This window comes from Triticum aestivum, chromosome 6A (genome assembly GCF_018294505.1).
Source record: "Triticum aestivum cultivar Chinese Spring chromosome 6A, IWGSC CS RefSeq v2.1, whole genome shotgun sequence".
In the NCBI taxonomy this organism is placed as follows: domain Eukaryota; kingdom Viridiplantae; phylum Streptophyta; class Magnoliopsida; order Poales; family Poaceae; genus Triticum; species Triticum aestivum.
The window spans coordinates 346,659,064-346,680,598 of record NC_057809.1 but is presented as its reverse complement, the minus strand read 5'-3'; the positions used below and the strand labels follow the sequence as shown (position 1 = coordinate 346,680,598).

The 21,535-nt window shown below is 44.9% G+C and overlaps 1 protein-coding gene across 1 annotated transcript; it reads left to right on the top strand.

Moving 5' to 3' along the window:
* Window positions 1-9,782: 9,782 nt before the first annotated feature.
* On the top strand, window positions 9,783-21,006 carry LOC123127525 (uncharacterized). Its single transcript, XM_044547253.1, has 5 exons — window positions 9,783-9,975; window positions 10,486-11,128; window positions 14,536-14,611; window positions 14,704-14,830; window positions 20,412-21,006. Exons 2-5 carry the CDS (start codon window positions 10,569-10,571, stop codon window positions 20,618-20,620), a joined length of 972 nt encoding a protein of 323 aa, XP_044403188.1. The 5' UTR covers window positions 9,783-9,975; window positions 10,486-10,568; the 3' UTR covers window positions 20,621-21,006.
* The last annotated feature ends 529 nt before the right edge of the window (window positions 21,007-21,535 follow it).

Here is a 21,535-nt window from a genome sequence, read left to right as displayed (position 1 = left end):
GTAAGATGGAGGAAAATAGTTCTGTCAGTGAGCACATACTCAAAATGTCTGGGTTGCATAACCGCTTGACTCAGCTGGGAGTTAATCTCCCGGATGACGCGGTCATTGACAGAATCCTTCAGTCGCTTCCACCGAGCTACAAGAGCTTTGTGATGAACTTCAATATGCAGGGGATGGAAAAGACCATTCCTGAGGTATATTCAATGCTGAAATCAGCGGAGGTGGAAATCAAAAAGGAACATCAAGTGTTGATGGTGAATAAAACCACTAAGTTCAAGAAAGGCAAGGGTAAAAAGAACTTCAAGAAGGACGGCAAGGGAGTTGCCGCGCCCGGTAAGCAAGCTGCCGGGAAGAAGTCAAAGAATGGACCCAAGCCTGAGACTGAGTGTTTTTATTGCAAGGGAAGTGGTCACTGGAAGCGGAACTGCCCCAAATACTTAGCGGACAAGAAGGCCGGCAACACTAAAGGTATATGTGATATACATGTAATTGATGTGTACCTTACCAGTACTCGTAGTAGCTCCTGGGTATTTGATACCGGTGCGGTTGCTCACATTTGTAACTCAAAGCAGGAGCTGCGGAATAAGCGGAGACTGGCGAAGGACGAGGTGACGATGCGCGTCGGGAATGGTTCCAAGGTCGATGTGATCGCCGTCGGCACGCTGCCTCTACATTTACCTACGGGATTAGTTTTAAACCTCAATAATTGTTATTTAGTGCCAGCTTTGAGCATGAACATTGTATCAGGATCTCGTTTAATTCGAGATGGCTACTCATTTAAATCCGAGAATAATGGTTGTTCTATTTATATGAGAGATATGTTTTATGGTCATGCTCCGCTGGTGAATGGTTTATTCTTAATGAATCTCGAGCGTAATGTTACACATATTCATAGTGTGAATACCAAAAGATGTAAGGTTGATAATGATAGTCCCACATACTTGTGGCACTGCCGCCTTGGTCACATAGGTGTCAAACGCATGAAGAAGCTCCATGCAGATGGACTTTTGGAGTCTCTTGATTACGAATCATTTGACACGTGCGAACCATGCCTCATGGGTAAAATGACCAAGACTCCGTTCTCAGGAACAATGGAGCGAGCAACCAACTTATTGGAAATCATACATACTGATGTGTGCGGTCCAATGAGTGTTGAGGCTCGCGGTGGCTATCGTTATGTTCTCACCCTCACTGATGACTTGAGTAGATATGGGTATGTCTACTTAATGAAACACAAGTCTGAGACCTTTGAAAAGTTCAAGGAATTTCAGAGTGAGGTTGAGAATCAACGTGACAGAAAAATCAAGTTCTTGCGATCAGATCGTGGGGGAGAATACTTGAGTCACGAATTTGGCACACACTTAAGGAAATGTGGAATAGTTTCACAACTCACGCCGCCTGGAACACCTCAGCGTAATGGTGTGTCCGAACGTCGTAATCGCACTCTATTGGATATGGTGCGATCTATGATGTCTCTTACCGATTTACCGCTGTCATTTTGGGGCTATGCTTTAGAGACTGCCGCATTCACTTTAAATAGGGCTCCGTCGAAATCCGTTGAGACGACACCGTATGAATTATGGTTTGGGAAGAAACCTAAGCTGTCGTTTCTAAAAGTTTGGGGATGCGATGCTTATGTCAAGAAACTTCAACCTGAAAAGCTCGAACCCAAATCGGAAAAATGCGTCTTCATAGGATACCCTAAAGAAACTATTGGGTATACCTTCTACCTCAGATCCGAAGGCAAGATCTTTGTTGCCAAGAATGGATCCTTTCTAGAGAAAGAGTTTCTCTCGAAAGAAATAAGTGGGAGGAAAGTAGAACTTGATGAAGTATTACCTCTTGAACCGGGGAGTGGCGCAGCTCAGGAAATTGTTCCTGAGGTGCCTGCACCGACTAGAGAGGAAGTTAATGATGATGATCATGAAACTTCAGATCAAGTTGCTACTGAACTTCGTAGGTCCACAAGGACACGTTCCGCACCAGAGTGGTACGGCAACCCTGTCTTGGAAATCATGTTGTTAGACAACGGTGAACCTTCGAACTATGAAGAAGCGATGGCGGGCCCAGATTCCGACAAATGGCTGGAAGCCATGAAATCCGAGATAGGATCCATAGAAGTATGGACTTTGACTGACTTTCCCGATGATCGGCGAGCCATAGAAAATAAATGGATCTTTACGAAGAAGATAGACGCGGATGGTAATGTGACCATCTATAAAGCTCGGCTTGTCGCTAAGGGTTATCGACAAGTTCAAGGGGTTGACTACGATGAGACTTTCTCACCCGTAGCGAAGCTGAAGTCCGTCCGAATCATGTTAGCAATTGCCGCATTCTATGATTATGAGATATGGCAAATGGACGTCAAAACGGCATTCCTTAATGGTTTCCTTAAGGAAGAATTGTATATGATGCAGCCGGAAGGTTTTGTCGATCCTAAGAATGCTGACAAGGTGTGCAAGCTCCAACGCTCGATTTATGGGCTGGTGCAAGCATCTCGGAGTTGGAACATTCGTTTTGATGAGATGATCAAAGCGTTTGGGTTTACGCAGACTTATGGAGAAGCCTGCATTTACAAGAAAGTGAGTGGGAGCTCTGTAGCATTTCTCATATTGTATGTGGATGACATACTGTTGATGGGAAATGATATAGAATTCTTGGAAAGCATAAAGGCCTACTTGAACAAGTGTTTTTCAATGAAGGATCTTGGAGAAGCTGCTTACATATTAGGCATCAAGATCTATAGAGATAGATCGAGACGCCTCATTGGTCTTTCACAGAGTACGTACCTTGACAAGATATTGAAGAAGTTCAATATGGATCAGTCAAAGAAGGGGTTCTTGCCTGTATTGCAAGGTACGAGATTGAGCACGGCTCAATGCCCGACCACGGCAGAAGATAGAGAAAAGATGAGTGTCGTCCCCTATGCCTCGGCCATAGGGTCTATCATGTATGCTATGCTGTGTACCAGACCTGATGTAAACCTTGCCGTAAGTTTGGTAGGAAGGTACCAAAGTAATCCCGGCATGGAACACTGGACAGCGGTCAAGAATATCCTGAAGTACCTGAAGAGGACTAAGGATATGTTTCTCGTTTATGGAGGTGACGAAGAGCTCGTCGTAAAGGGTTACGTCGATGCTAGCTTCGACACAGATCTGGATGACTCTAAGTCACAAACCGGATACGTGTATATTTTGAATGGTGGGGCAGTAAGCTGGTGCAGTTGCAAGCAAAGCGTTGTGGCGGGATCTACATGTGAAGCGGAGTACATGGCAGCCTCGGAGGCAGCACAAGAAGCAATCTGGGTGAAGGAGTTCATTACCGACCTAGGAGTCATACCCAATGCGTCGGGCCCGATGACTCTCTTCTGTGACAACACTGGAGCTATTGCCCTTGCCAAGGAGCCCAGGTTTCACAGGAAGACCAGGCATATCAAGCGTCGCTTCAACTCCATTCGTGAAAGTGTTCAAAATGGAGACATAGATATTTGTAAAGTACATACGGACCTGAATGTGGCAGATCCGTTGACTAAACCTCTCCCTAGAGCAAAACATGATCAACACCAGAACTGCATGGGTGTTCGATTCATCACAATGTAACTAGACTATTGACTCTAGTGCAAGTGGGAGACTGTTGGAAATATGCCCTAGAGGCAATAATAAAATGGTTATTATTATATTTCTTTGTTCATGATAATTGTCTATTGTTCATGCTATAATTGTGTTATCCGGAAATCGTAATACATGTGTGAATACATAGACCACAACACGTCCCTAGTGAGCCTCTAGTTGACTAGCTCGTTGATCAAAAGATAGTCATGGTTTCCTGACTATGGACATTGGATGTCATTGATAACGGGATCACATCATTAGGAGAATGATGTGATGGACAAGACCCAATCCTAAGCATAGCTCAAAGATCGTGTAGTTCGTTTGCTATAGCTTTTCCGAATGTCAAGTATCATTTCCTTAGACCATGAGATTGTGCAACTCCCGGATACCGTAGGAGTGCTTTGGGTGTGCCAAACGTCACAACGTAACTGGGTGACTATAAAGGTACACTACGGGTATCTCCGAAAGTGTCTGTTGGGTTGGCACGAATCGAGACTGGGATTTGTCACTCCGTATGACGGAGAGGTATCTCTGGGCCCACTCGGTAATGCATCATCATAATGAGCTCAATGTGACCAAGTGGTTGTTCACGGGATCATGCATTACGGTATGAGTAAAGTGACTTGCCGGTAACGAGATTGAACGAGGTATTGGGATACCGACGATCGGGTCTCGGGCAAGTAACGTACCGATTAACAAAGGGAATTGTATACGGGATTGATCGAATCCTCGACATCGTGGTTCATCCGATGAGATCATCGAGGAGCATGTGGGAGCCAACATGGGTATCCAGATCCCGCTGTTGGTTATTGACCGGAGAGTCGTCTCGGTCATGTCTGCGTGTCTCCTGAACCCGTAGGGTCTACACACTTAAGGTTCAGTGACGCTAGGGTTGTTGAGATATTAGTATACGGTAACCCGAAAGTTGTTCGGAGTACCGAATGAGATCCCGGATGTCACGAGGAGTTCCGGAATGGTCCGGAGGTGAAGATTTATATATATGAAATCAATTTTTGGCCATCGGAAAGTTTCGGGGGTAATCGGTATTGTACCGGGACCACCGGAAGGGTCTCGGGGGTCCACCGGGTGGGGCCACCTATCCCGGAGGGCCTCATGGGCTGAAGTGGGAGGGGAACCAGCCCCTAGTGGGTTGGTGCGCCCCCATGGACCTCCCCTGCGCCTAGGGTTGGAAACCCTAGGGGTGGGGGCGCCCCACTTGGCTTGGGGGGCACTACACCCCCTTGCCGCCGCCCCCCTTGGAGATTGCATCTCCTAGGGCCGGCGCCCCATAGGGGTCATATATATAGTGGGGGTAGGGAGGGCAGCCGCACCCTAGCCCCTGGAGCCTCCCTCCCCCTCCCATGACACTCCTCCCTCTCCCTGAGCTTGGCGAAGCCCTGCCGAGATCACCGTTGCTTCCACCACCACGCCGTCGTGCTGCTGGATCTTCATCAACCTCTCCTTCCCCCTTGCTGGATCAAGTTGGAGGAGATGTCTTCCCAACTATACGTGTGTTGAACACGGAGGTGCCGTCCGTTCGGCACTAGGTCATCGGTGATTTGGATCACGACGAGTACGACTCCATCAACCCTGTTCTCTTGAACGCTTCCGCGCGCGATCTACAAGGGTATGTAGATGCACTCCCCTCTCCCTCGTTGCTAGACGACTCCATAAATTGATCTTGGTGATGCGTAGAAAATTTTAAAATTCTGCTACGTTCCCCAACAATATGTGCAGCTCCTATAGGGATTTGTCAGCACATTCGGGCGGCTTTGCTGGTTTAGTTTTACCATTGTCGAAATGTCTTGTAACCGGGATTCCGAGCCTAATTGGGTCTTCCTGGGAGAAGGAATATCCTTCGTTGACCGTGAGAGCTTGTGATGGGCTAAGTTGGGACACCCCTGCAGGGTTTTGAACTTTCGAAAGTCATGCTCGCGGTTATGGGCAGATGAGAATTTGTTAATGTTCGGTTGTAGAAAACCTGAAGCTTACCTTAATTAAAATGCATCAACCGCGTGTGTAACCGTGATGGTCTCTTCTCGGCGGAGTCCGGGAAGTGAACACGGTGTTGGAGTTATGCTTGAACGTAAGTAGTCTAGGATCATTCTTGATCATAGTTTCTCGACCGTGCCTTGCCTTCTCTTCTCGCTCTCATTTGCGTATGTTAGCCACCAAATATGCTAGTCGCTTGCTGCAGCTCCACCTCATAACTTTTACCCTTCCCATAAGCTTAAATAGTCTTGATCATGAGGGTGCGAGATTGCCGAGTCCCCGTGATTCACAGATACTTCCAAAACCAGCTTGCAGGTGCCGATGAGACCGTGCAGGTGACGCAGAGCTCAAGGAGGAGCTCGTTGAAGATCGTGTTCGTTATGTTGTTCCGTTTCCAGTTGATCAGTAGTGGAGCCCAGTTGGGACGATCGGGGATCTGTGTAGCATTTGGGGTAGTCTTCTTTTATTTTGGTTCTGTAGTCGGGCCTTGATTGTATCTGGATGATGTAATGCTTTATTCATGTATTGTGTGAAGTGGCGATTGTAAGCCAACTATGTATCTCGTTCCCTTATGTATTACATGGGTTGTGTGAAAATTACCTCAATTGCGACTTTGCTTACAATGCGGTTATGCCTCTAAGTCATGCTTCGACACGTGGGAGATATAGCCGCATCATGGGCGTTACACTTTTGGGTTGCCCTAATGGTGACAAAGAAACATCTTTTTTGCTTTGGGTCTTTCGCGATAAAGGATGGGTCAGAGGTTCATTTCTAGGAAGACATATGGCTAGGCAATGCCAGTCTCCGAGAGCAATACCCAGCCTTATACGCCATTGCTCGCGATAAGAGTAATACTATTGTGCAAGTGCTTAGTTCATCCCCGCCGAATATTTCGTTCAGGCGGGATTTGATTGACCCCCGACTTTTGTCATGGCATAACCTTTTATCCCGTCTGGATTCGATTAATCTGACACAAGGTCGGGATGTGTTTCACTGGAAACTCACAACATCAGGGTCTTACACAGTAGACTCGATGTACCGTGCGCTTATGCATTCTGAGGTGCCAGTGAATAATAACAAGAAAATTTGGAAGTCAAAGATTCCACTAAAAGTTAAAATCTTTATGTGGTATCTTCGTAAGGGAGTTGTGCTAACCAAAGACAATCTTGCACGACACAACTGGCCAGGAAGTAAGAAGTGTTGCTTTTATGCTCATGACGAGACAATCAAATACCTCTTTTTCCAATGCAAGTTTGCACGTTCTACATGGTCAGTCATCCAAATAGCGTCAAATTTGTATCCGCCAACGAGTATTGCTAATATATTTGGTCATTGGTTGGATGGAATTTCAAATAGTTTCAAAACACTAATAAGGATGGGGGGGTATGCCTTACTATGGTCGCTTTGGCTATGTATAAACGATTTGATTTTTAATGACAAAAATGCTTCTCTCTGCAGGTTATTTTTCGTTGTACGCACTCGCTTCATACGTGGTCTATGCTACAACAGGCGGAGCACCAATCGCTGTTCAAGGCGGTGTGTACGCGGTTGGAGCAGGCGGCTATGGAGGTTTTTTCCCAACATGGGTGGCAGCATAACCTCCGGATCGATCCACCGCCGAGTTCGACATAGGCAAAGTGTTGGTCCATAGGACACTACTATTGTCGTTTTGTCGGTTTTCTTACTTTTTCTAGTGTTAAACTTTAGTGTTTGGCTGTGTGCATCCTAGTTAAGCAGAGGCCGGGTGTTACTCATAATGTTTTGTATCCGCTTGATGCTACATTTGAGATAATAAAATCGCCCTTTATAAAAAAACGCTCTGAAAACCAATCCGGTTGTAGCCTATATACAATATTGTGGCGTGGTCGGCGATCTCCTCCACCAGGCTACCATAGTGGAAGCTCCAGTACCACCTTAAATAACAAGAGAAAAAGAGTAGGAGCACACAATCAATGAGTTCATTTGTCAAAACAACAAAAAATGTACCCAAAGTGGGTGGTGTCCATGCTCATCACAACCTGAAATATAGCGTCACATGAAGCCTCAACCACTCCAACAACCTTCATTGCTCTGATGCAGCTCCTTGCCTATGAAAGGTACACAAGCATCAAGCACGAATGGTCAACAAAATATTCAAACTACCAGTTCATGCCCACAAGGTAATCAACATTCTGGAGCTCCTAAAAAATGCAGAGACCCGAAGAAGTAAAATTCAACTTTTGACACCCTATCAAACAAGCACCCCATACTGGAACATGCCGCCTGAAATCCAGCTCCTTGTCCACCCTGCCGTACGCTCCCTCTATCTCATTCCCCTTCCCGTGGTCGGGTGCGAAACAGGTTGGATCTACCCAAGGAAGCAGCGACACATGAGAGGAGAGTAGCTAGCATTGACATTGCTGCAAATTATGGACTTGCAGGATGGGGAAGGAAGGAAGAGGGTGCACCTTGGCCGTCTAGGTCCTATAGCACGTCGGGAGGGAGCCTTCTAGGTCGCCGTCATTGAGGTCCGCGAGCTCCCCCATGTGGCACATCCAGGTGTGGAAGGGGGTGGAAGGAGGCGGAGGTGGAGCCTGGCCAGCAACGCTGATGGCCATCAAGCAGCCACACCGCGGACCTGCAGTGGCTACGGTTCGCCACAGGGTAGAACTATGAGGTGGCGGCGAAGGTGATTAGAGAGGAAGGGACAAGAGAGCCGTGTCTGGCGACCTGGCCCCGCGACTGACGGACACGGGCGTTAGCCACAGGTTGACGCAGCCGCCGGCCCGTCGGGCAGCGCAACACCCGACCACCCCGACCGTCCGCGCCGTCATCTCCACGGGCTTGGAAGGAGAGGGGTGGTGGTGGCTGCGGAGAAGCGACGCGACCGGCGGACTGCACACTCCTCCCGGCGATGGAGAGGGTAGAGTAGTGGCGGTGGAAAGCTCGGCGAAGAGGGAGGGGGCGAGAGCTCGCCGTCGGTTGCGGGAGTGGAGAGGAAGGGCGCGATGGGGAGTGGAGGAGAGAGGCCCGCGGGGATTGGGCAACGACTAGGGTTCGAGACCGACGCACACTGTCCCCCTGCTGGTATTGGATATTTTCCCACCCAGGCGAAATGTCGGAAATGCCCTCAGCGGGCTCGGAGAATTACTCGCGGTGACACGAGATCTTTAGCCAGGGAGTGGGACTAATCATTGCTAAGGGGCGATCACTCGATCCGACGGCGAGGTGATCCGGGAGCTCGATCCGACGACCGAAAACACATCAGGAAACAGATCCGACGACCGAGAGTCGCTAAACTCTGAGAGAGCTCGGTGCTCCCTTCGTCTCATACTTCTGGATGTGAAAGCAATTTGTAAATATAGAGTCCGACCAACGACGCCTGCACAAGCTGTGACATGTACGGAAGAATCTTGGATACGAGGACGTGTCTACTCCCATAGCAAAGGAGTCCGCCGAGAGCCACAACACCAACAAAGTGTTGCAGGAATATGTAGATGGTGTAGTTTGTTGGTTGGGAGTCATAATGTCGACCGGGTGCCGAGCGCCCGTGAAGATCAGATAGAAAGGTGCACGTGGAACGGACGACACACAGGGCATCCTCGCGCGCCGATGCCCCATGAGGCGGATACTCCAGCATTCTTTACAAGAGTAATAGGCAGTCTAACTAATATATTTCTCTCAACGTGCAAGCGTATCATCTCATCATGCAACATGTATAAAAGAAGTTCCACCTCAGCCTGCAAACATGAATGAGAATTTCCATTCTATGATGCTATTTACTATATTTTATAAATATAATATAACTATAATAATCGAACACAATACGATCATCTAGTGAGTTATAACAAAGAACACAAGGTGGAATACTCTTTGCTTTCATCAATCTGGATGGTCTAGATTTGTCAAAGATTGCCACACCTAAGGTTAGGCAAGTTTGACCAACTTAGATGAGTGTTTGGTTCAAGCCATACCTTAAGCAAACCACACTTGGGCCCCACATAACATAGACATAAAAAATATGGCAAGATTCCCTTAGTCTTGCCAACTTGTGACTCTCATTTTGATGAACTAACCTTAAGCAAGTTTGACAAAAATATATGACAAAATGTGGCAATACTAGTTCTAGAACCAAACAACCTCTCGCGAGTCAAGGAGAATATCCGACTTTTTATATATTAGAATAAAAAATATATATTTTTAGACCGTCTCCTCTCTCTCTCTTTCCGCCTTCCTTCATCTTCGCCCCCCAAATCCCAACCAATGCGCCTCTAAAGTATCTCCGAGCCCTAGGGCTTCCACCGTGCGCTTAGTGTCAGTACCGCCGCCATAGTCGTTCCCGTTCTACCTCAGCGCGTCGCTGCCCGTCCGCGATTAACCACTGTCTTCTGAGGTATGAGCAGTAGTTAAACCCCACGGACCTCCAGAAAGTTTGGGTGTGCATCGTGTAGAACGGCGCCGGTTCTATAGCAGTAACTCGTTTCCCCAGCGCGTAGGGTTCGGGTGTCGAGCTGAATCCCCGCTCCCCTCTTGGAACGTTGATGTTCGCCTTGCAGAATCCGATTTTGTTTCCTAGATTATTCCCCACCCCCTTCTGGATGCATTCGTTTCAGTCGAGCACCATAGGCCTGTGCTTTTGAAGATTAAATTTCATTTTGGTCGTTTTTTGATGGAGAAACTGAATGTAGCATCAAAAACTTAATTTCGGCCAATTCTTGTTCATGCTTGTCTTGAGTTTCCCTTTGTTCAGTTATATGAGTACATGATGGATAATTTTTCTGTAACGGGGAAAAGTGCATGTCGTAATTTAGCTTACGAGGGCGCCTTGATTTCGTGCATGTTTTCTGTGTTCCTTCTCATATGTTTCATGTGCTCATCCATTGCTGGTTTCGCTAATGCACAGAACGGAGAAGTGTCTGCTGGATGGGCTGTAGTTAGATAGCAGAACGAAACGGAGAACAGTATCACCAGCTTGTATTTCTCATCATGTCTCGGTCGCCACATCTTCCTCCCCGCTGCCCGCCTCTGGGTCCTCAAATCACAGGAAGAGATGACAGCTTGTTCACACAGAGCTGCAGGTTTCCATCAGAGGATCCTTTCTTTGGTGAACCACCGTGTTGGCTAGATGATCTCCTTGCAGATTCTGGGAAAATGCCAAACCTTCCACTTCTTAGGAGAGCTTGTAGCGACTCTGATGCTATCTTGGATGCGCTGAGGACAATTCAGAGCCCAATTTTTCCGATTGAGGAGGCGGATCTGCAACCAGCAGGTGAGACCGGGGACTCGTTGGATGCTGCTGTAAGGGGTGAAAGTGATTTGGGGGTTGAAGTTAGCTGTGTGTATGGTCCAAATTCACCAAGACAGAAGTGTAGGCTGACCAGTTCAGAGAGTTCCATTGTAAATGCTGTCCTGGAGAATGTCCCTAGCAACCCCTTGCAGTACCTGACCATTGACCCGTCAACCAGTCTGCATGGCAATGTGGCCAATGCAAAAGGAGATGCATGCGATGATGTAAACCATCTAGATCAAGACAAGTCATTTAAAAGGTACACTTCTGTCCCTGAAATCTCTACTGGAGCACCTTCTAATGTTTTCAAAGGTCCAAGTTCTTACAGGATATGATCGTACAACTACAAAAATATTAGTTGTATTTGCAGTGAGAATGCTGGAAAGTATTTCAAGGAAGTGAAAGGTAGACTTTGCACTCTTAGCTATATAACTAATCAGGATGGAAAATAGCCTGCCTGATAACACATAAGTTACAGTACAAAATTAAATGTTAATCCAAAATGTATGTCGTACATCTTACTGTGCAACACTGAAAATAAATATATGTCGTACATCTTACTGTGCAACACTGAAAATTCTGAGCCCTGTCTCCGTAAGTACCCAGCCCTCAGATATAATTTAGTTTTATCTGATCTTGTTAGCACAAGTCGTTCCAAGTTTGGATCTATTCTGTGTATTTAAAATTCACTACTGTACCTATTCCATGACTACAGTGGTAGCAACAGGTTCCTGTGCTTGTAATACTTGACCTTGGGTTGTTGAAGTCTCGCGTCAATAAATAGCTGCAGAATTCTTTATCTATTTGTATAAACTGCAGACTTATTTCAGGGGATGAAAATTTGATTAGTACTTCCTTTAGTGATTAGAGCTACCTCTGCTAATTCAAGACTGATAACTGTCAGTGTCAGATGTAGATACAAATAGTAGTAATGTCCTTCTGTTCATGTTGTCACATTCTCTATTAATATCAGGATCAAGCAATTCAAAACAATATTACAGAAAATCTTTGATGCATGTCTATTCTATTTGTATATCCATATATCATATATTTGTGAGCACACTTTTTTTTTCTTGGTCACTATTTTCTTGTGCTATACATCTTTTGAAAAGTAAGTAACTTCATCTGACATTCATGGTGTTGCCTCTAATGTGACAAGTCAATCATGTAAACATTGTGCATTTTAGTATATTTCCCTTTTGCGTTTTTAATACTATAAGCAGCTCTCTTTCACTCAGTTATCTTGGGCTCTGAAGCAGCATAGGGTTGTGGAGGAACAACTCACCTTGCTGCTACAAAGTGTACAACACTAGTGTTGAAGGAACTACTTCACCGTGTTGTGCTACATATCGGTCTAGAGGCAATTATAGGCCAATATGGTAGCAGGAGTTTAATCCAAAACTCCTGGAGCACAAGATCTAGTCTGAGATATTAGATAAGAACAACAAGTTCTATTTATAGGTACTGGTGTACATACTCTGGTTACAAACTAGAGGTGAGGTCCTCTATTTATAGGCTTTGGAAAGCCTTCACACCTCAACTTCTACTTATACCTAGGACACTCCAGAAAACATTACTTAAGGTCTGGCATTCTAGCCATAGCTAGAAGTCTCTAGAAAACAGTGGCTAATGCTAGGAAAACAAGCAATACTAGACAGGAGTAGAAGTATCTAGAAGTAGTAAAATGGATTTGACTTCTAATTTTCCTTTTCTTTTCCTTCTTGTTCCTCATGTGGTGCTAGTTGACGATAGTCGGACGGGGGTATGTAGGAAGTTAGAGTTATGGAGACAAACCTTGGAATCGAAAGGGTTTAGGCTTAGTAGAACTAAAACCGAGCACATGATGTGCAGTTTCAGTACTACTAGGTGTGAGGAGGAGGAGGTTAGCCTTGATGGGCAGGTGGTGCCTCAGAAGGACACCTTTCGATATTTGGGGTCAATGCTGAAGGAGGATGGGGGTATTGATGAAGATGTGAACCATCGAATCAAAGCCGGATGGATGAAGTGGCGCCAATCTTCTGGCATTCTCTATGATAGGAGAGTGCCACAAAAGCTAAAAGGCAAGTTCTACCAGACAGTGGTTCGACTTGCAATGTTGTATGGCGCTGAGTGTTGGCCGTCTAAAAGGCGACATGTTCAGCAGTTAAGCGTGGCGGAGATGCGTATGTCGAGATGGATGTGTGGCCACACGAGGAAGGATAGAGTCTGGAATGATGATATACGAGACAGAGTTGGGGTAGCGCCAATTGAAGAGAAGCTTGTCCAACATCGTCTGAGATGGTTTGGGCATATTCAGCGCAGGCCTCCAGAAGCTCCAGTGCATAGGGGACAGCTAAAGCTTGCGGAGAATGTCAAGAGAGGTCGTGGTAGACCGAATGTGACATGGGAGGAGTCCGTTAAGAGAGACCTGAAGGATTGGAGTATCACCAAAGAACTAGCTATGGACAGGGGTGCGTGGAAGCTTGCTATCCATGTGCCAGAGCCATGAGTTGGCCGCGAGATCTTTATGAGTTTCACCTCTGGCCTACCCCAACTTGTTTGGGACTAAAGGCTTTGATGGGATTTTCTAAGGTAGTTTCCATATTTATTTAATTGGGCCTCTTTCTCTTTAGTAGTGCTACGTGAGTCCTTTAATTATCTACCTAGCAAAAGAGTAGTATTTTTCCTTGTAAAGGTCTACATAACATATAAACATGATGACCAAGTTGTAATTGGTCAACTAGGAGTCCAGGTTGTGTTGGCCGTAGGACATGACGTGCACGAGGAATTGAGGATCGGCTAAGGGCGTGCGTCCCATGTTTTTTGGGGAGATCAATTTATTATCAACACCAATGATATGCTTCAGAGTAGAAATTTTCACCTTGGCGATGGTGTCAATTTTATCCTTTGCGCTGAAGGGCTCCCTGAGTATGGGGACCATCTCTTCTGGAATTATAGATTTAAGCAAGGCTTGTTAGAGAACCCTTAACCTCTCCCCCCAATGTGATGCTGGCATGGAGAACCTGATTTCATCTGCCAAAGCCTCTTTTGATAAGCCTTTCTTCATGGAAGCCTTTGCTGTGGCTGCCTGTAACATCTGGAAACAGAGAAATCTGAAATGGTCTGACAATATTAGACCTAGTCTAGGCTCCTTGTCCTTCCAAAAAGGGCCTTTTCCTTCTTTCTTATGGAATGAAGGACAGTTGCATACCTGCTCTTATTTCTTGGCTAGACAGCCTTGGCTAAGTCTTTGTACCACTCTTTCTTTATATTCAACACTCCCCCTTCCTTGTACATCTCTCTCCTTTTTTAATATAATTTTAATGTTGGGGCGTCCCCACAGTTTCGGCTTAAAATAACGCTACAAGGAGTTTGATGTCTTCGCATGGTGAAATTGCCCATTTGGAATTTATAATATCTATTCATATGCGTCTGTTTTATATTCCATACATGGAAGTGTTTTCTTTTACCTGAAGACAGCAGGGAACATTCACACAGTCACACTATATTTGAAAATAAGGGGTGAATATGTACATCAAGGGATTTACATGGCCAATGGCCACAGAAAACTACTAAGCTATCAATGCAAGATGAGATAGGGGTTCATTCTTTAGTTTGTATTGGTATATTATTTTCTTTACATTGAGAAGAAAAAAAAACACCATACTGTAACACACATTTCTGCAGGCGATCAGGCCAAAGATCTAGGGTCCGGAAACTTCAATACATTGCTGATCTTGAAAGAACTGTTGACTCTCTTCAGGTAAGTTTGTGACACTGCATGTTATATATTTACGGAGAATGTTAATAATAGTTCTTTCTTTATGACAATAAGTTTGGCTTTTGCTTTTTTAGATCATGGGAGCTGATTTGGCTGTAAGAGTAGCATCTCATTTCCAGCTTCGCAATGCTCTATCAATAGAAAACAAGCAACTGAGGAGACAGATTGCTAGTCTTCAGCAGGCAAAACTAATGAAGGATGGTATGTCTGGGTCTGTTTGCTCTTTAGCAAGTTATAGCTGGCATTGTTTATGAGAAAATTGACCTTGATTTAGGTTATGCATGTCGTTTACATTTATAGTTAATCCAACATGAACTTATGATCATAAGACTGGCCAGCTATTTAATGGAGCTAATAGATGATGATTCGATATAGGCTGTATATCCTATGGACACGTCTAGCCAGCAAACATTTCTGGCTAGATATCCGTGGAACACACCGGAAAATGAATGTTTTTTATACCTATGCCAGCTCCTGCATCTGGAAAAGGAAACTATATTCCCGTGTGCCTCACGTGGTCCCCTTGTCAAAGATTCCCTCATCTTCCCAAGCCACGTTCTCATCTCATCAGCCAAACTGGTCGGCACATTTAATTATATTCCCTTTTTTGCTTACTGGAGTCTGAGCATTGGAATTGATATCTGTTTTCACCACTGGAGTCCTCACAGCGATCTCTTCGAAACTAGATCTTGTGTTGGTATGTTTCGACGAACTTTTTCTCCGAGCAACTTCAGTGCTATAGGGACCAACTTCAGTGCTATGCGAACCAATTCAGTTCGTTTTTATGATGTCAGTTGGCCTAGTGCTCTTGTAAGTTCGCTACCATGACTGCCAAGTAGCCTAGTGTTACCCTCAAATTTTCTACCACGACTTGTGAGTAGCCTTACATTATCTAAAGTGCATAGTTGATTTCATCGGACGGTGCGTATGGGTGTGCACCCGCTAAGTCTAAAAAGCGCAGCTGCACTTTACAAAATTTAGGATATCCTATTCAGTTACCCATTATTGTGCACTCAGTTTCTCATACATTCCTCGTTGTACTGGAATTGGTATTGAAGCCCAATCATTTTAGTCATTGCTTTCTTTTGAAGTTCAGACACCAAGGATTTGTCAGCCAAATGGCACAAACTTCTGTGATCTGTTTTAATCACAAAAGGACTTCTCAGTAAAGGATCTCCATTTGTCAATAGCCACAATGATGGCCAAGAACTCCTTTTCATATATAGGTAACTTCTGATTAATGACTCCCAAGGCTTTGCTATAAAGTGCAATAGGGTGTCCTTGAGAAAGCACTGCCCCCACTCCAGATTGGCAAGCATCAGTTTCAATAGAGAATTGCTTAGAGAAGTCAGGCAGTGCTAACACTGGTGTAGTGCACATGGCTTGTTTTAATGTCTCAAAGGCCTCTCAAGTCATAGAAGTCCAAACAAATTGTTTATCTTTCTGCAGTAGCTGAGTAAGGGGCTTGGCTAACACCCCATAGTTCTTAACAAACTTTCTGTAATAGCCTGTTAAGCCCAGAAAACCCCTTAATTCAGTGGCTGAAGTTGTGACTGGCCACATTTTCATAGCTTCAGTTTTATCAGGATCAGTAGAAACACCTCTGTCAGGAATAATATGCCCCAAGTATTCCAACTGGTTGGTTGCAAAGATGCACTTGGACAGCTTGGCAAACAACCGACTGTGCTGCAAGGTTTCAGACACTACTTCCAGATGCTGCAAATGAGTTTCCAAGGTTGGACTGTATACCAGGATGTCATCCATAAAAACAAGCACCAACTTTTATCATGTATTTAGCAAATATGAAGTTCATCAAACACTGGAAAGTGGCAGCGGAATTAGTGAGCCCAAATGGCATAACCCTAAACTGGAAATGGCCATGATGGGTCTTAAAAGCAGTTTTCATCTCATCTTTAGGAAGCATGTGGATCTGAACATAACCACTGCGCAAATCTAGCTTGGAAAAGTAATTAGCACCAACTAGTTCATCCAGTAATTCATCAACCACAGGTAGAGGAAACTTATATTTTGATTGTGACCATATTAAGTTTCCTGTAGTCCACACACAATCTCCAGCTACCATATTTTTTCTTCACTAATAGAACTCGAGAAGCAAAAGGACTCTCTGGGAATCACTGTAGCAGCCTGGATCATATCAGCAACTTGTTTTTCTATTTCATCTTTCTGATGTGGGGAGTACCTGTATGGCCTGGAGTTAACAGGAGGTGTACTTGGCAGTAAGCAAACAGCATGATTCAAAGCTTTCTGTGAGGCGGGAGGGCAGAAGGTGCTTGGAAAACTCCTGAAAATTTGTCCAACAGTGCTTGAATTACTTGTATCTCTGAGAAGGTTTGAGTTTGTCAGAGGAGTCCAACAGAACTGTTGCCCACAACTCATTTGCCTTTGTGCCACTTGTACACTTTCTCAATGGAGACTTCCTTAATGTTATCAGTGCTGGCTGGTAACACTCCTTGTAGCTTAACTGTCTCTCCCTCACGAACAATTTCTATCCATTTTTGTTTCCAATCACATTGCATAGTACTGAAAAGAGATAACCAGTCCATGCCTAAAACTCCATCATAGCCTCCCAGGTCCAATACTTTCATAGGGTGTGTGTAATTATGGCCCTGCATCCACCGAATTCTTTGACTACTGAGGAACATGTCAGGATTTCTCCATTTGCTACTTTAGCATTAAGTGGGGAGACTTGTCCACCATGGCATTATTCAGGACACTGTGAACTACCTAAATCCACCAATAGAAGAAACACTTGATCACCTACCAAGGCTCTTAACTTGATACTACATTTGGAGTCTTCAGAGCCAGACAGAGCATGAAGAGAAACAAAATGGGCCTCTGGGTGTTTGGCCTTCCATGGCTGCCACTGCTGACAATAGGTCATCCGACAAAAGGGTATCAGCTGTAGTGACTTCCAGTGCTTTCAACTGAGCTTGAACAGCACACTGATGCGTTGGAGAATATTTTTCTCCACATTTAAACACAATCCATTAGCTCTACAATACTCCTTCAACTGTTGGGTCTTCCATAAATCTCCTGGCCCATATTTAGCTCTGTAATCCTGCTTGAAACCACTTGCTGTATGTTTCCGAGAACTCTGTTTACTCTGAAACTTAGCTCGTTCCATCACCCCTTCCTGAATCATAGCATAAGTGGCTGCTTGAGCAACTGTCAATGGTTGCTGTGTTTCCACATGGCCGATGAGCTCCTCTTGAGTCCCATGGTAAATTGGTTAGCCAACATCAGGCCTCCTACAGCAGGGTCATATAGCTCGATATGATACACCAACTGATCAAACAAGTGTTTATACTCTGCCACTGATGACGTCTGCTTTAACTGATGCAATTCACGGAGTTTGTCCCTGTGTACATTCATATTGAACTCTTGCAATACATCCTGGACAAATTTATCCCAATCATGCCACCCAGTGGATTGCTTGTGCGACTGATACCAGTGGAAAGCATTGTCAGGCATGTACAGGGTTGCCATCACCACTCAAAACCCAGCTGGAATTTGATACATCATGAAGTGTTGCAAGTATCAACCCAGACCCTTGCATAAGCACCATCAAAACGGTGAAACTCCATTTTGGGTAACCAGGAACGCCGCCCCGCTCCCTCTCACCCCTCTGCTAGATCCACAGTTATGGGTGTTGGGGGCACGTGAAGGACCTTACCCGGTGGTGGTACTGCTGGTGGCGGCGGAGCCACTGATGGTCCCAATGGAAAAGCAGGCGCTCGCTGGGTAGGAGTTGGCAACCCCAATGCTCGACGCACTCTGATCTGGGACCTTGATCAACTGCGACCGCGACGACTACAATTGACTCATCACTTGGCCGTGATCTTGCTGCACCTGGCCAAGCGAGAGCAACGAGAGATCCAACTTCGCTTGGATCTGCTGCACCTGCTCCTGCTGGGCTTTGGATGACACAGCGCATGCTCCTCCAACCGTTGATTCATCACCATGATCTGTTCCTGAACTTGATCCAGTGCCGAGGGAGGGAGGGAGGGAGGGAGGGAGGGAGCGGAGATGGGATGAGATGAGATGACCTGGGATTTGAGATCGGAGAGAGTGGAGCGGAGAGGAGAGGAGATGTTATGACCTGGGATTTGAGATCGCCACACGCATCTTACACAGCTCACACTCACACGAAGATGCCTACACATATTATGTTATCCAACTCAAGACGCTGTCATGCCTACCGCAGACAATGACATCACACCACTGTTGTGCATGGCATCACCCCCCCACTCCCGTGGTGTATAACCATACAAAGCCTTGAATGGACTGACTGCCATATATGCATGATCCGATGTTTATACCAGTATTCAGCTGAAGAAAGCCATTTAGACCACTTCTTCGGACATGAGTGCATAAAACATTGCAGATAGATCTCTAGACACTGGTTCACCCGTTCGGTCTGACCGTCTGTTTGCGGTTGATTTGCAGTGCTCATGTTGAGATCCGTACCCATTGACAAGAACAAATCGTTAACCAAGTGTAATATAATCAAATTTCTATTCGGGCCTGATGTTAATGTGAAAAAGAATAAGAAAAAAAGAGAACATTGTGCAAGTAGCATAGAGGGATTGTGCCACCCTTTGAAATCTTCTTATTATAGGGAGAAAGCGAGCTAAAATTTTCTTGCAGCCTGCAAACAGTAACTTTTAATCTGTTTCTATATTTGCTCTCATTTTCTTTTTCTAATTTTCTCCTAACATGGATCGGGTCAGCTTTGAAATGATGAACCAAATTAAACTAAATTGAGAATCACATTCAGTGCCAGGGCTATTCTTTTAATATTAAATTTATCCTGAAGCCAAAGCAAATTTGCATCGTCGATCAGTTTGTACTTGATATGGTTTCTGATTTTGATAATCGGTTGAAGTCCTTTTTTTGACAAATGGCGCTTTTATTATCAAGCGGGTACAAATCATAATGAGCTAACCCCGGCCTGTGCATAGCTAAGATGCACACAGCCACTACACAAAAGTCTGGCAAAGTAAATAAAAATGACAAGTTGGCAACAGTAAAGTCATATGAGACCAAAACTATGCCTATGTCGATGGAGAAGGTGGACCGATCCGGAGATTATGCTGCCACCCATGTTGGGTGAAAATCTCCCTGGCCACCCTCTCCAACCGCATACACACCGCCTTGAATAGCGATTGGTACTCCGTTCGGTGCAGCGTAGACCACATACAAAGCCAGTGCATACAACGGTAAATAACCTGCATAGGAGAAGAGATTTTGCCATTAAAGACACAATCGTTTCTACATAGCCAAAGCGGCCATAGTAAGGCTAACGCTCTCACCCAAATTAGCGTACTAAATGTATTTGGTATTCCATCAAGCCAATGACAATAGATATTGGCAACACTTGTCGGCGGATACAAATTGGATGCTATTTGGATGTCAGATTATGTTGAACGTGCAAACTTGCATTGAAAGAAGAGGTGTTTGATTGTCTCATCATGAGTACAGAAGCTACACTTGCTTCCTTGCAAGTTGCATCGAGCAAAATTGCCTTTAGTTAGCACAACTCCTCTTCGAAGATACCACATGAAAATCTTAACTTTTAGTGGCATTTTTTATTTCCATATTAGTTTATTATTATCCACTGGAATCTCTGAGTGCGGGAGTGCACGGTACATAGTCAACTGTATACACCTCAGTTAACATCTTTGAAGTAAGTGCTAGGGATTTTATTTTGTGATGATTCATATGCAATCTCACTTTGAAAGCTTATGATGCATTTTTGCAGGTCAAACACATTTCTTGAAGAAGGAAACTGAGAGGTTGAAGCAGATCTCTGTGCGTCACCGCAGGAGCAGGAGTGTCACTTCTTGCTTTGAGCCGGGCTCAATTGGAGCAGACCCATCAGCAATCAATTGGCAGACAGTTGACATGTCAAAGCTGAGCTTAAACGGCAGTCCTGCTCCTGTGCCCCCGAGAGGTGGCTATGGCCTGTAAAAGCAACCTGCTTTGGTCCCACTGAGATGAGATCGCGGCAGTAATCCTCAGATGTGGTTAACGATTCACTAACCTGACCAACCATATAGATTCGAGGGTTTAATCCTTTATTAGGAAGAAAAAAGTAGTCAGTCCAGTTACCACCAAAAATATAGAGGTCGTCAGTTAAGCTTATCTTTTGTAGGATTTCTGCATTGGCTTGCGAATTTTAACACAAATCAGATGAAGCAAGCTTGAGCATTGCTTGTCACTAGTGCTTGTGGTCTTAGAAATCGATGTTTTTCTCTATGTTACTGCAACTGAAGCGTCCTGATCTTCCCATTAGCGTGGTGATACATGCTGGTACTGATCTTTCGGTTAGTGGTGATTTGGTCGCCATTAATGCATGTGCTATGTTAGCCCTCCGAATGTTTTTCCTCTGGTTGCTGTCTTTTTTTTTTGAACAAGGGAGAGGCGCACAAGGCGCCAAATTCATTTCAAACCAAGCTCAAGTACATGTTACAGGATAGCTTATAACACCTGGGCAATCAAGCACTAATAGAATATGCAAGAAGGGCTTTTTCCTCTGGTTGCTGTCTGGAGGATGTTGTTGCTAAATAAGCTTCTGATGACGTTGATGCAAACGTGCAGGCGACATGTTCTATTGTGGTTGACTTCTTAGCTGCTAGGGTGTGCATTTTATACTTTACACTGACTTGAGCATTTTTTTAATAAACACATAAGGGTCGGGAAGGACAGTGGAGCTTCATTAGTTAACGGAAATGTTAAACATTTTTTTGACGACGGTAATTAGGCTACTTGACAAAATATTTTTTCTTAATTTTAGTTATGGGCAGATTTTAGCAATTATGACAAGTCAGCAATCAATCTACACATGCAATTATGAGAGTATAGCAACAAAAAGTAAAACATTGC

Bases quoted from the DNA above. Each gene is read 5' to 3' on its own strand.
- LOC123127525 (XM_044547253.1), top strand. From the start codon at position 10,569: ATGTCTCGGTCGCCACATCTTCCTCCCCGCTGCCCGCCTCTGGGTCCT. The intron at 11,129-14,535 runs GTACACTTCTGT...ACATTTCTGCAG, and splicing joins CAAGACAAGTCATTTAAAAG to GCGATCAGGCCAAAGATCTA. The intron at 14,831-20,411 runs GTATGTCTGGGT...GCATTTTTGCAG, and splicing joins GGCAAAACTAATGAAGGATG to GTCAAACACATTTCTTGAAG.